Source organism: Gossypium hirsutum, chromosome A04 (assembly GCF_007990345.1).
Source record: "Gossypium hirsutum isolate 1008001.06 chromosome A04, Gossypium_hirsutum_v2.1, whole genome shotgun sequence".
NCBI lineage: Eukaryota > Viridiplantae > Streptophyta > Magnoliopsida > Malvales > Malvaceae > Gossypium > Gossypium hirsutum.
In genome coordinates, this window is record NC_053427.1 from 77,376,105 (window position 1) to 77,391,477 (window position 15,373).

A 15,373-nucleotide genomic window follows, 5' to 3' on the forward strand; every position below is an offset into this window, starting at 1 on the left:
TCTAACATGTACTTATGACTATTAGGTATTTTTACCGAGTAAGCCCTTTTACTCGTTTTCACTTAAAACCGAGTAGCACAAGTTGTCTAACATAATTTAAAACCACATATTCTACCATAAAACACCAAAATACACAAATTTCACCTATGGGTATTTTTCCAAATATGAACCCTAGGTTGAATTATTGCTAGAATAAGCTTAATCAAGTTATCAGGACTCTAAAAACGTAAAGAACATTAAAAACGGGGCTTGGAATCACTTACTATGGAGCTTGGAAGCTTGGAACAAACCTTAGCTATGGAGAAACCTTGAAGTTTCGGCCTAATGAAGAAGATGAACAAAAATTGGCTTTTAATTTTGTTTTTAATTCATTTTAATAACTAAATGACCAAAATGCCCTTAATTAAAAACTATGGTGTTTTATTTTCCTTTAGGTATTTTTGTCCAAACTAGTATAATGGTTGTAGTGGGCCAAATTTGCCCGGCCCGTACAAAGACAAAAAAAATCACAAAAAAATACAATAATCCAGTTTTATAATAGCCCCAAACCCAGCTACATAACCCAAGCCCAATAGCTAAACATAGACCTAATAACTAAACCTAGACCCAAATTTACAAGGCCCGATAGGCCGAGAACACTAAAACGCTAGAACCTTAGGGTTCGCTCCAGGCGCCGTACAACCCCAGCCTCGCGCCATACGACCTCCAGCAGCCACGCTCGCGCTTCCGTACGCCAGCACAGCACCGGTACCTGCAAATACAGAAAAATGACAACAACAAAGAGGAGCAAAAAAATGTATTTTTCTTTGATTTTCTTATATTTTCTATCTCTTCGGCTATAAAGCCAAGAGATTTTTTCTTTGTAATGGTTACGCATAGAGAGGAAATACAAAGCAATCAAAAAAGAACCAAGGTGATTTCCAAATCTGTTTTCTTTTCGTTTCTCTTGAGGGCTTCGTAATCTTAGTATGAATACACAAAGGGAAACCCAAATCGATACCGATGAAATTCCGAGCATCTAAAATGCATGGATGTGGGTGAGGGTCGAACGGCGTTTAAACTTTGATCAAATCTTTCAAGTTTGTTTCATTTTTTTTTCAAAAAACAGTATAAGATTCAAGTTTTATTTTTAAAAAAAAAGGGAGAAAAGGAAAAGAGGGAGCGAGTTTACCGGGTCTTCGTGGTCGAGGCCTCCACTAGCGAGAGCGAGCCATCATTCGTGTCATTAGCCATCAAGCTAATGGTGGTTTAATGGGTGCATAATAGACGAACCCTAACAGAGTAAAGGTCCGTCCTTTTTTTTGTTCATTTCATTTGGCGTTTTGGGCAAGGAAAACGAATGGGAGTAGGAAGCTTTAACTATCAACGAACGGTGCTGTTTGAATAGGGAGGGTCCGCGCGTCGACCCAATGGGCAGACCGGATCCGCGACCTTTTGTTCTGAATGGGAAAATTGTGCGATAGATCCTCCCCTTTTACGTGCGCTCTCAATCGAACCCTTTTTTTTCCTTAAATTAGCTCCTCAATTTGCATGCAATTTCATCTTAACCCACGGTGTAGTGCTGCATTTTGGACTCGGGGATATTCCCAATTCTAGTCCTCATACAATCATGCGCATTACATATTGGCCCCGCAAGCTATTTCATTTGTAAATTATTCTTACTATTTTTAATTTGATTTCAATTAGTTGCCTTTTCTTTCATTTTATGCTTCTTTAATCTTTGTTTATCAACATACGTCATTTGATTACTCTTTTTGGGATAGTTATGTTTTCATATTCTGTACGTTATTTTATGTTTTTTTTATACATTATCATATATATACATATGCATTATAATAAGGCTAATGTCACTTCATACACATAATGTTTTTCTTTTATTCCTAACCATGTATTTTAGCATATATTTTTGCTATGATAATATATTTGTATATATGTTTTGCATAAAATTATTTTTCTACTCACTTATATTAATACATGTATTTGATTCATATACATTATTAAACCTATACATATTATCATTTCTATATAAATTTACATGTACTTACTTTTAGATTTATATACACATATATTAATACGCTTATTACTCTAATAGATTTTTCTATTTTAAAACACTTTTTGCTTTATGATTTGTCAAACATTTTTCTTTATGTATATATGAAATAATTTTAGAAACTTCATTTTTCTTTGTAATTGTAAAATTATTATTTTTGAGTATATCTTTATATTATATTGCTTTTGTGTTTATATAGTCTATTATTTTAAATGTTTTGATATAATAATATGTATAATTTTTAGACCAGTTTAAAATTTTATATATCTTATTATTAATCTCATGATCCTTTTACAATAAACTTACATGCACATATGTTTTACAAATCTACTTTGTGTATTATGTCTTGTCATATATCTTCATTACTATTCTTTTATATTATATATATAATTTAAATCATCATGTGGTTTGTCAATTTTTAAATGTATTTGTGCTTAAAATATTTTACATGCAATTCGATTCAAACTTTCATTCTATAATGTCTATTTCAAAAAACTATAAATCTAGCCCTATTTTTTATATATATATACAAATTTGTCAACCTACATTTCATGTGTCCATTTATTCGTCGTTATCTTAAAATAATTTTATACCATATTACTTCTTTGATTTGCATTTTGTTTTTTTATCTAGTAGTAGTCATATTACATTATGCCATGCATGTTATCGTTGCATTATTTATTTATTCGTTGTTTTATATTGTCATGTTAATTATTCTCCATGCATGATTGAAGTTGAGTTATATTTTCAAGTTAATTACATTTAATTGCTTATTCTACTAGTTGATTAATATTCTCATTCATCAAGTACGGTATCTCATATGTGCCTATTACCCCATATCATCGTTTTCCATTCGGTTTTTGAAATGTGGTTTTGTAAAATTCAATTTTTTATGATTAATTCTGTCTTATTTCAAATCGAATTAATACATTTTAAGCTAGTTTCGCAATTATTTAAAACGAAGGCGATATTCGGTATTTGACAATTCGTGGAATCGTGCCCTAACGTGTTGGGTTGCAATTTCTCGTTTTCTCAAAGTAATCAAAGGTCCCTTCAAAATTTCACTCATGTCTTCTAAAAATCCTTTAAAACGAAGGCAATACTTGGTGTTTGACAATTCGAGAATCATGCCCTATCGTGCTGGGTTGTGATTTCTCGTTTGTTCAAAACAATCGAATATTCCTTTAGGTTTTCACTTATGTTTATTAAAAACCTTTCAAAACGAAGGCGATGTTCGATGTTTGGCAATCCGCGGAATCGTGGCCTATCGTGCTGGGTTGCAATTTCTCATTTGCTCAAAATAATCGAACGTCCCTTTAGAATTTCACTCATGGTTCCTAAAAACTCTTTGAAATGAAGGAAATATTCGATGTTTGGCGATTTGAGAATCGTGCCCTATCGTGCTGGGTTACGCTTTTTCATTTGTTCAAAACAATCGAAGATTCCTTCAGAATTTCACTCGCGTTTTCTAAAAACTCTTTAAAATAAAGGAATGTTAGGTGTTTGGCAATTCGGGGAGTAGCGCCCTATCGTGCTGGGTTGCAATCTCCCGTTGGTACCAAATAATCGAATATCCCCTCGAAATTTTACTCGTATTTTCTAAGGCGAGGCAATGTTCAATGTTTGGAAATTCGAGGAATCATGCCCTACTGTGCTGGGTTTCGATTTTTCGTTGGACTAAATAGTTGAACATCCTTTTGTAATTTTTGAATTATAAACTTTCGGAACTCGGAACAAGAAGGTTTTTGGTAACCAACTCGGGTTATTCAAATGTTATCAAAAGGGAACCACATTTCAAAAAAAAACATTTTTAAATCTTAGACATAAGGACAACATTTAATCGATTTGGTACCAATTTTAGGTGTAATGAGGGTGCTAATCCTTCCTCATGTGTAACTGACTCCCGAACCCATTTTCTCAAAAAATTCATAGACCAAACTCGTTGTTTTAGTAAACTAAAAATGTTTCATTAAAATAACCAAATTCTTAAGTGACCCGATCACACCAAAACTAAAAGATTGGTGGTGACTCCATGTTTTATTTTCAAAAAGACGATCCTCGTCCTTTTTTCATTAAACCTAAAACTTTGAAAAAAGATGGTTTCGACAGCTTGGCGACTCCGCTGGGGACTTTGAGAGTCGAGCCATAAAATCAATTATTTGCTGTCCTTTTGTCAAAAATCAAAAATTTGTTTTAAAAATCATGTGCCTTTCAAATGTGGTTGTTATGATTCGGGTCTCATAGAATAATAATGCATTTCATTGCATGACCGTTGTGGTCACACCTTCTAAGTGGGAGTAAGAAACTATGCTTTCATGAGGTTTTCACCTCCGCATGGGCTAGTGGATTGCTTTCGGGGTACATCCGTATCTATGATTTTGTGAGATTTTCATCTCCGCATGGTCATAGGGAAATGTATCCCCCCGAACCGAACTCAATCTATATGATCCTATAATGGGTGAGGGTTGAGGAATCTGTTGGTTCGGGTACCTTAAACTCTAGAACCGAACCACATATAGCAAACCTTAGGAGCTATCCTTGGGTGGAGCCGCGTCAAGCCTTAGTACTTACCCGTATATGCGTTGTAATTATCGTTTATGTGCTTGCATTTTATCTCTATTATTTGATACTAACCTGTGTTTTGTTTTGATTGTTTTTTTTTGCATGACATTGTATACTAAAGGAGGTGTTAATCCGTATTCAATTACTAAGTTAGAAAGTTTGACATGGAGAATGAATTTCTTAGTAAAGTATGGATAATGCGGCCGTTCGTGCATGGTCAGAAAAGCTACAATCAGAAAAAGGGGATAGCTTGGCAGAAGGATATATATCAAAGTTGCAGGATTTCACTCGCGTCAATGTAGCACAAAATGAGCTGCAAGAGTTGAGAGACATTTGGGCTAGTTGGGATGAGGGGATCAAGCAATTGTTTTATCAAAGCTATGGTGATATATCCTACTTGCTAGACATTAGAGTGGATAAACATCTGTTCCGAGTTATGGTGCAGTTTTGGAATTCTGCTTACAAGTGTTTCACTTTTGGAAAAGTGGATTTGGTACCTACCATGGAGGAATACACTACTCTACTCAGGTGTCCAAAGATTCAGGTCCGAAAGACTTATGCCCGGGTTTTTAGTTGTCAGACTTTTGTGAAGAAATTGACGAGCATTTTCGAGATGAGCGAGCCTTAGGTCACTGCTCAGATTCAGCAAAAAGGAGGTAGTAAATGTATCCCTTGGGAGAATCGCGAGATTTGATTTTGACGCATCCAGATGAAAGAAAGAGGGTCAATATCTTCGCCTTAAGCATCTACGGATTGGTAATTTTTCCTAAGGCTTTAAGGAACGTGGACGAGGCAGTCATTGACTTATTTGATCGCCTTGAGAAGGGAATCACACCGGTGCCGACGATATTGGCTGAAACGTTCAAATCTTTAAGCTGATGCAGGAAGACAGGCGATGGGAGATTTATTGGATGTGCACAATTATTGATGGTATGGTTTCATGGGCACTTTTGGAACGTAGACAAGGTTTCTTATCGGGTCTTTTTCGAAGGTTATTCCCCGTTAAAAGATGAGGCAGCTATACAAAGGAGAGAGGGTATCTCGGAGGAGAAGTGGATGGATATTCTTCAAAACCTCAAGGAGGGGGATATCGAGTGGAGAGCTTATTGGATGGTTCCTGATGAGATCATGTACCGATGTGGTAACTTTGATTGGGTGCCATTGTTAGGAATTTGGGGAGCTACCGGGTATACTCCATTGCTAGCCTTGAGAAAATATAAATCGAGGCAGTTTGTACCCATGACCTATGGACTTGCTTAGTGCGAATTCTCTTTTAAAGGTGCCCACTATAAGAAGAAAGTTCGGGAGCTATCGGACGCTTGGAAGCAAACTTGTTGGATGAAGAGGTTGGCCGTCGGTTCCATGGTAACGCCCGAGTATGACGGATGGTTTAAAAAGAGAGTTAATGATAATGTTCCTAAACCAAATTTGGAAAATACTCGACCTATGGTGGAACAATTGCAAGTCGCCCTGTCAGAGTTGGAAATTATAAAACAAGACTTCGAGAAGAAGAGTTTAGAGCTTAGGAAAAAGATTAAACAATTGGAGGAAGAGAAAATGCACCTAAGATTAGACGCTGATGTCCAGAGGTCAGAGGCTGAAAAGTGGAGAAAGGGGAAAACTAAGGCCGAAGAAGATCTAGACAGCTTGAAGACTGACTATAAGAAGTTGCGCCTATCTCTGAGGACTGCGGGGTTAGGTAAGACTTCCGAGCAATGGCGCCACAAAATTCAAGAAGAAAAGACCAATGCCGACCAATGGGAAAGGAATTTTCGAGAACCTCAGGCACGAAACAAAGATTTAGAGAAGAGTTTGTCGGAAAGCAAAAATGAGCGAGGTGAATTAAGGGCTAGAGTGGCAAAACTCGAGAAGTCTCTGCATGAATACCGAAACCGCAACACCGCAATGGAATTAAGGGCAAGCTTGAGCAAGATAGAATAAATGAAAGGAAAAATAGAAGAATTAGAGGTTTCACTGCAAAACTGTGAGATGCGGATCTAGTTTTTCGAGGCAAATGAGGACCGTTGGAAAGAGCAGCTTCACCAGACGCAAGACCAAGTCAGAAATAGATATTACCTTATGGGGGAAGCCATAACCCAGATTCGGGAGGTAGCTGACTACTTGCAAGCTTCAGCGGTACAGGCAGACACACTGAACGTGAAATACGAGTTAGAGTCAGATCGCGGGCAGGAGCTGGCCTCGTTGCTTAGAAAAATTAAGACTTTAAGCGTTAGAGCAAAGTTTTATCTGTAACTCAACTTTATGTAAAAGAATTTTATTTTCTAATGAAGTTTTCTAAAGGCAATTGAATCAAAATTGATGCCTCCTTAACATTCATGCATTTGCATTACATCATATCATTATTCATTAAAGGTCATAAGAGGTTTATAATTAATTAATCAAAAATCATTTCAGTAACCTGGAAACCAACGAAAACCACCAACTACGCACCCCTACGGTACAAGGAAAAATTCAATGGATAAAAGACTTGAGAAATTGAAGCAAATGCAGTCTCAGATGTAAGAGCAGCTAGCCAAGATTCAGCGAAAGATGAAGGAGCAAATGATGGAATCCCAGAGAGAAATGATGAGTCAGTTATCCCAATTGTTGTTGGGAGGAACGGATAAGGGAAAGGGCCTCATGGAAAAAGTTGAGGAAACTAATGAAGATCCTCAATACCCCCTGGCTTTACTCCGACACATGTACCGATGAAGCCCAAGATTAATCTACAAAAACCATCTATTAAGATCATGCCTTAGCAAATTCAGGCTGGAGCTTCAATACTAATAAATTTCCAAGTCGGCTCAGGCTCTAACCTCGTTAATAACACAAATTATCTGCTTGTTCCCGATTTGGATTAAGTTGCTGAAGAAGAAAAGGCGATGATAGATTCCCAGAAACAATTGAAAGAACGGTGTAGATGGCTCGAGGAGAAATTCAGAGCTATGGAAAGCGCAGATAATCATCAAGGGATTGATGCTAAGGACCTGAGCTTGGTCCCAGATTTGGTCCTACCCCCCAAATCCAAAATGCCCGAATTCGAGAAGTACTATGGAACGAGCTACCCTGAAGCCCACATCACTACGTTTTACAAGCGAATGACGGGATACGTTAACAACAACCAGCTATTAATTCACTGTTTTCAAGATAGTCTGGTTGGGACAGCATCAAAGTGGTATAACAAATTAAGTCACGCTAAAATTAACTCGTGGAAGGATCTGGCTCAGGCCTTTATGAAGCAATACAATCATGTGACGGACATGACCCCCAACAGAATCACTCTCCAGAACATGGAGAAGAAGTCAAATGAAATTTTCAGACAGTACGCACAAAGGTAGAGAGAAGTGGCCATACAAGTTCAGCCACCGCTTTTAGAAAAGGAAACGACGATGCTCTTTATCAACACCTTGAAGGCCCCTTTTATCACTCATATGTTGGGAAGTGCCACTAAGAGCTTCTCAGACATAGTGATGACTGGTGAAATGATCGAAAATGCCGTAAAGAGCGGTAAGATAGAATCCGGAGAAAGTACCAAAAAGTTGGCCCCGAGGAATAGGGATAATGAAGTGAACAATACGAGCATATTCAGTAAGGGCCAGTCCAAGTCACTCACCGTAAATCAACCAAAGACAGTGACCACCAATCAACACAACACTGTGAGACAAAAATCCAACGCGAGGGAGAACACAGAAAGGCCACAGTTCACCCCTATACCTATGACGTATAGGGAGCTATACCAAAATCTATTCAATGCCCCTATAGTGTCCCCTTTCTACCTGAAGCCACTGCAGCCCCTGTATCCCAAATGGTATGACACAAACACTCAATGTGAATACCATGCGGGAATTACCAGGCACTCAATCAAAAACTGCACGATGTTCAAAAAAGTACTCGAAAGACTCATTAAGATAGGGATCGTGAGATTTGATGACCCAGTAGCGCCCAATGTAGCAGGAAACCCACTCCCCAATCATACCGACCAAGGAGTGAATGGGATAAGTGAAAGAAGGAACAAGAAGATCAAGTATGAGGTTGCAGAAGTCAGAACCCCGTTGAGATGGGTGTGGAAGGAGATGGTTAAGAGAGGGTTGATCGTTTTGGATTCAAGAGAATCATCTGAAGAAGGGAGGAACTACTGTGAGTTTCACGATGAGGTGGGGCATGAAATCCAAGATTGCGTGGAGTTCAAGGCCTTAGTACAGAATATGATGAACAATAAGGAAATGGAATTCTATGAAGAGACCGAAGACCCCGTAGAGGGAGATATATGTGCGTCGGAGAGTGAATCAACAGCACAGAATTGAACAGTTAACTACCCCGTGGTTATCATATCGAGACTCAAAAATAATGAAGCTGGAGTTCAAATGCCACCGAGGGTCATAATCCAGAGACTTGCAGTCTTCCCCTACAAAGACAGCAAAAAGGTCCCATAAAATTATAATTGTAACGTGACGATTAAGGGAAAGAAAAGCCCGGTTGATCAAGATAGGGGCTCTTATACATGTAGCGGGAGATGCTACGATACAGCAAATGAGAAGGCACAACCCGTAAAAGGAAAAGACCCTGTGGTCGAAGGGGTGAAGAAAAAAACGACCAAATCTAAACCGCTTGTTAATGAGCCAGTTAACGAGGAGGAGGCTAAGCAGTTTTTGAAATTCCTAAAACACAGTGAGTACAGTGTCGTCGAACAGCTACGTAAACAACCAGCTCGTATTTCAGTGCTGGCCTTACTCCTGAGCTCGGAAGTCCATCGCAGCGCGCTGATGAAGGTCTTGAATGAAACATATGTCGCCAACGATATCTCCATTAACAAGCTAGACCATTTGGTTAGCAACATAAGTGCCGAAAACTATATCTTTTTTAATGATGACAAGATACCACCCGGTGGCATAGGGTCGACTAAAGCTTTGTACATTACCACACGATGTAAAGGGTATACGCTGCCAAGCGTACTGATTGACAACGGATCAGCCTTGAAAGTCCTTCCATTGACCACGCTAAACAAATTACCTGTAGACAGCTCTCACATGAAGGAGTGTCAGAACATAGTGAAGGCATTCGATGGCACGGAGAAAAGGGTGATGGGCAAAATTGAGGTACCTCTTCAGATCGGGCCGAACACGTATGATGTGGATTTTCTAGTAATGGATATCAAGCTCTCATACAATTGCTTATTGGGGAGACCTTGGATACATTCAGCTGGGGCAGTGCCTTCATCGTTGCATCAAAAGTTGAAGTTGGTATCAGAGGGGCGGTTGATAACGATCAATGCTAAAGAGGATATCATTGCAACTGTGAGCAATAATGCGTCCTATTTGGAGACAGATGACGAAGCAATCGAATGCTCATTTCGATCTTTGGAATTTGTTAATGCGACGTTCATCACCTAAGGAAGCAAGATTCTGGTGCCGAAACTGTCCAAAACTACGAGGATGAGCCTGCAGTTGATAGTTGGAAAAGGGGCCCTACCCGGAAGAGGACTTGGGAGACACCTCCAAGGAAGGATTGAAACGCCGGTATTGAAGGAGAAGAGAGACTGCTTCAGCTTAGGATTTAAGCCAGATGCGAGACAAAGGAGAATGGAGCTGGAAAAGACGCAAGAAAGAAGGAGAGCACGGTTAACGGGGAAGGAAATCAAATGGAAACCAATGATATTCCCCCACATATCGAAAACTTTTGTGTCCGAAGGAATCATTCATACTGAGAGAGGCACGCTAATGAAGGGAGCCATAGAAGAAAGGCTAGAAAGCTTGGACATCAACGCCACATACGACAAAGAAGCTGGAGGAGAAAATTTGGCGGGCATTTACCCCTACCTACTTGTAAGTGTTCTGGATAATTGGACTGCGGAAGAGATTCCTGTAGTTTTTAGAACTGACTCAGAGTAATGTCCAAAGCACACTTATTGCTCTAGGCCTAGGAGTAATAAGAATCTTTTGTGAAATAGGCTGATGTTTAAAAATGTTATTTAAATGAAATGCACGGTTATTATCATTTTTGAGCAAATGTTCTCTCATTCTTTCAATTTCATCCATAATCATATTATACAAACAATTACTTTCGGATTCTTTTATTTTTTAAACATTCTTCTAAATATTCTTTCATTCGTCATTCATAATCATACCATACAAATAAATGTTTTGAATTCTTTTGATTCTTTGTATCTGTCTTTATCCTCATAACAGGTCCCGAGATATCAATGATACAAGTGACACTGCTAGTGACTCAGAATTTCCTTTTGAGTGAGATGTGTGTATGGAGGATTCTCAGGATTTTGAAGATGACCAAGGCTGTAACTTATCTCCTGGTTTGTTGAGAATGGTAGAACAAGACGAGAAACAAATCCTACCTCACAAAGAATCAGTTGAAATTGTGAGCTTAGGAGAGGGGCAAGAGGTGAAGATCGAAACGTATATCACCATAGAGATGAAGCGAGACCTCATTGAATTACTTCAAGAATTCAAAGATGTCTTCGTATGGTCATACCAAGATATGCCCGGGTTGGACACTGATATCGTGGTGCACCGACTCCCCATAAAGGAAGAATGTAAGCCAGTTCAGCAAAAACTCCGAAGAATGAGGCCTGACGTCTTGCTAAAAATAAAAGAAGAGGTTCGCAAGTAGTTCGACGCTAGATTCCTGAAGGTGGTAAAATACTCAGATTGGGTAGCCAACATCATCCTCGTCCCTAAGAAAGATGGAAAAGTGCAAATGTGTGTGGACTACAGAGATTTGAACAAAGCCAGCCCGAAGGATAATTTCTCATTGCCTCATATTGACACCCTAGTGGACAACACAGCAGGACACTCACTGTTTTCATTAATGGACGGTTTCTCCGGATATAACCAGATCAAGATACATCCTGAAGACATGGAGAAGACCACATTTGTAACCATGTGAGGGCACGTTCTACTACAAGGTGATGCCGTTTGGACTGAAGAATGCAGGGGCAATATATCAAAGAGCCATGGTAACCCTGTTCCATGACATGATGCATAAAGAAATCATGGTTAAGGAAGTTCCAACTAAAACTCAACCCCGCCAAATGTACCTTCAGAGCCAAATCTGGAAAGTTGCTCGAATTCGTGGTTAGCAAGAAAGGGATTGAGATTGATCCAGACAAATTTAAAGCCATACAAGAGCTATCTTCGCCGCGTACCCAGAAAGAGGTTTGAGGCTTTCTAGGAAGATTAAATTACATTACTCGGTTCATTTCACAACTGATCGAGAAATGTGACCCTGTCTTTCGCCTCCTCAAGAAACACAACCCTGGTGAATGGGATGAAGAATGCCAAAGGGCTTTTGACAAGGTCAAATAGTACTTATCCAACGCTCCGGTGCTAACGCCACCTAACCCCGACAAGCCATTGATACTGTATTTGGCAGTATTTGAGAATTCCATGGGATGCATATTGGGTCAGTATGACGAGTCAAGAAGGAAAGAAAAAGCTATTTACTATCTTAGTAAAAAGTTCACAGAATATGAGACAAGGTACCCGCCGATAGAAAAGTTGTGTTGTGCTCTAATTTGGACAACCCGAAGGTTGAGGCAGTACATGTTGTACCACACTACTTGGCTCATCTCAAAACTGGACCCTTTAAAGTACATGATGGAGTCAACAGCTTTGAATGGAAGGATGGCCCGATGGCAGATTCTGCTCTCCGAATTCGACATAGCTTATGTGAACCAGAAAGCGGTAAAAGGGAGTGCAATAGCAGATTTTCTGGCCAGTAGAGCTTTGGAAGACTACGAGCCTTTGAACTTCGATTTCCCAAATGAAGACCTAATGTGTGTTGCGACCGCTGAAGAAGGTGATTCGGAAGAACTTCCCTGGAAACTAAACTTCGATAGGGCATCAAATGCTGTGGGTAATAGAATCGGGGCAGTCTTGGTATCCCCAAAGGGAGATCATTATCCATTCACTAGTAAATTGGACTTTGATTGTATGAATAACATGGCAGAATACGAAGCGTGCCTCATGGGTATCCGTGCAGCCATAGAACGCAAGATCAAAGTACTAGAGGTGTATGGAGATTCTGCGCTAGTGATTTATCAACTTAAGGGAGAATGGGAGACCAGAGATCCCAAATTGATCGATTCTCAAAAACTGGTCCTTGAATTGGTCAAAGAGTTCGATGACATTACCTTCAGCTACCTTCCACGAGATAAAAATCAGATGGCCGATGCTTTGGCTACCTTAGCTTCCATGATTAAGGTGAACAAACAAGATGTCAAACCCATCCGGATGAGCATTTATGAAACTCCGGTCCACTGTTATGATATTGAAGAGGATGAAGAAAAAGATGATCACCTTTGGTATCACGATATATTGCAATACGTGAAAAATCGTGAGTACCCGGACCAGGCAAGCGAGAATGACAAAAAGACACTAAGAAGATTGGCCATCGACTATGTCTTAGATGGGGAGATCCTATACAAAAGAAGAAAGGATCAAGTGCTATTAAGATGCGTAGACGTCGTAGAGGCTAAGAAAATCCTGGAAGAAGTCCATGAGGGTGTCTGTGGGACACACGCTAATAATGGCTTTACAATGGCCAGACAAATTATGAGATTCGGGTACTATTGGTCCACTATGGAAGGAGACTGTGTCAATTACGCCAAAAGATGTCATAAATGCCAAATTTGTGGAGACAAAATTCATGTGCCTCCTTCACCCTGCATGTCATGACTTTTCCATGGACTTTCTCTATGTGGGGCATAGATGTCATTGGACCAATATCACCGAAAGCTTCCAATGGCCATCGGTTCATCTTTGTGGTTATCGACTACTTCACCAAATAAGTAGAAACCGCTTCATATATCAATGTTACAAAGTCGGCAATAAGCAAATTTTTGAAAAAAGAGATCATATGTCGATATAGAATGCCAGAGAGGATCATATCAGACAATGCATTAAACCTAAACAATAGTACAATAGCGGAAGTCTGCAGTCAATTCAAGATCAGACACCACAACTCGTCACCATATCACCCGAAAATGAATGGGGCAGTGTAAGCAGCTAATAAAAATATTAAGAAGATTGTGGAGAAGATGACCGAGACCTACAAAGATTGGCATGAGAAGTTACCATTTGCCCTCTTTGCTTATCGAACATCAGTCAGAACCTCAACTAGGGCGACGCCTTTCTCTTTGGTCTACGGAATGGAAGCAGTTTTTCCAATTGAAGTCGAAATCTCGTCCCTCCAAGTGTTGTCAGAACTAAAGTTGGATTAAGCAGAATGGATTCAGTCTCGATATGATCAATGGAACTTAATTGAGGAAAAGAGGCTAAGAGCTATCCGTCATGGTCAGATGTACCAAAAACGAATGATGCGAACATAAGACAAAAAGATTCACCCTGGAGAATTCCACGAGGGAGACTTGGTTTTGAAAAAGATCCTTCTCGTACAGAAGGATTTTCGAGGAAAATGGATGCCTAATTGGGAGGGGCCCTATGTGGTGAAGAAAGTTTTCTCCGGAGGAGCATTGATTCTAGCCGAGATGGATGGTAAAAACCTGCCCCATCCCGTAAATTTGGATTCTTTCAAAAAGTATTTTACCTAAAGAAGGAAAGGCCAAGGTGAAAACCCACAAAGGGCGCTAAAAAAAGGAGAGGCCAAGGTGAAAACCCGCAAAAGGCACTTTGAGACCAAAGGGGTTTTTGAGTTGAAAACCCGAAAACGGGCAGCTCAAATTTTGAATGCGGGGCATGTGGTAGTCTTGTCCTCCCAAAATTAACAAGAGGGAATAACAGTACATCTTGGAGCATCAACAAAATACGCGGGATTTCCTAAACATACATTTGGTTCAAAGGAGCCTTTGAGAAATTAGAATAGAAAAACTCGTGCTGTGATATCTAGAGCACCTTTTTCTCATTTTATTTTGGACCTTATCAGATTTGCTATCCTATGTATTCACTTCAAATTTTGCTCAATAAAATTCCATTCTATCTATTATGATAATCTCTTTCGAGCATTTTGTGTAAATCACGATTTTCGGACATATAATATTCATACAAAAGAAGTTATGCATCTTACTCTGGAAGGTCTCTAAATAGTACAAGGACTTGAAACAGGGCCACTAGTCAGAACTAACCAGACTCAAAAGTGGAAAACATTGAAAAAAAAAGAATAGTCCAAGTTGGGACATTTCTTCAAACTTTCTATCGAAGATAACGGCTAAGCAAGAAGACGCGATAGCACATCAATGATAGAACCTGGGTGAACTATGGGCAATGATACCTTAAGCATTTGAAAAGGAATCACTCTTTTGACATTTATACATTCACAATCATTCATTTAGTTAGGAGCACTTGATTCATTTCGATCATAACATTCAAATTATTTGACATACGCATAGGCCGATGAAACCGAAATTGTAGATCTCGTTTCGCCGAAGTTGCAGTGGAGTGGATTGAAAACGACGAATCTTGGCTTCCTGAAGTTGCAGTGAAGCAGATTTAAGCCACCAACCTAGCTCCCTAAAGTTGTAATGAAGTAGGCTGAAATTATAGATCATGTTTCTCTGAAGTTGCAGTGGAGCAGATCGAAGATGGTGAATCTTGGCTTCCTGAAGTTGCAATGAAGCAGATTTAAGCCACCAACCTAGCTCCCTAAAGTTGTAGTGGAGTAGGTTGAAATTGTAGATCTTGTTTCCCTGAAGTCGTAGTGGAGCGAATCGAAGACGACGAATCTTGGCTTCCTGAAGTTGCAGTGAAGCAGATTTAAGCCACCATCCTAGCTCCCTAAAGTTGTAGTGGA

General features: G+C 39.5%; 2 protein-coding genes across 2 annotated transcripts; both read left to right on the forward strand.

The window, feature by feature from the left end:
* The first annotated feature begins 8,001 nt into the window (after window positions 1–8,001).
* On the forward strand, window positions 8,002–10,002 carry LOC107948059 (uncharacterized). Its single transcript, XM_016882535.1, has 3 exons — window positions 8,002–8,420; window positions 8,466–8,865; window positions 9,073–10,002. The coding sequence occupies exons 1-3, from the start codon at window positions 8,002–8,004 to the stop codon at window positions 10,000–10,002; spliced, it is 1,749 nt and encodes a 582-aa protein (XP_016738024.1).
* Window positions 10,003–12,591: 2,589 nt separating this feature from the next.
* LOC107948060 (uncharacterized) lies at window positions 12,592–15,065 on the forward strand. Its single transcript, XM_016882536.1, has 2 exons — window positions 12,592–12,978; window positions 14,973–15,065. The coding sequence occupies exons 1-2, from the start codon at window positions 12,592–12,594 to the stop codon at window positions 15,063–15,065; spliced, it is 480 nt and encodes a 159-aa protein (XP_016738025.1).
* The last annotated feature ends 308 nt before the right edge of the window (window positions 15,066–15,373 follow it).

Coding starts and splice junctions, on each gene's coding strand:
- LOC107948059 (XM_016882535.1), top strand. CDS start 8,002: ATGCTCTTTATCAACACCTTGAAGGCCCCTTTTATCACTCATATGTTG. Junction 8,421..8,465: donor CAGCCCCTGTATCCCAAATG/GTATGACACAAA, acceptor GGGAATTACCAG/GCACTCAATCAAAAACTGCA. Junction 8,866..9,072: donor ATGAAGAGACCGAAGACCCC/GTAGAGGGAGAT, acceptor GTGACGATTAAG/GGAAAGAAAAGCCCGGTTGA.
- LOC107948060 (XM_016882536.1), top strand. CDS start 12,592: ATGGGTATCCGTGCAGCCATAGAACGCAAGATCAAAGTACTAGAGGTG. Junction 12,979..14,972: donor ATCGTGAGTACCCGGACCAG/GCAAGCGAGAAT, acceptor ACATACGCATAG/GCCGATGAAACCGAAATTGT.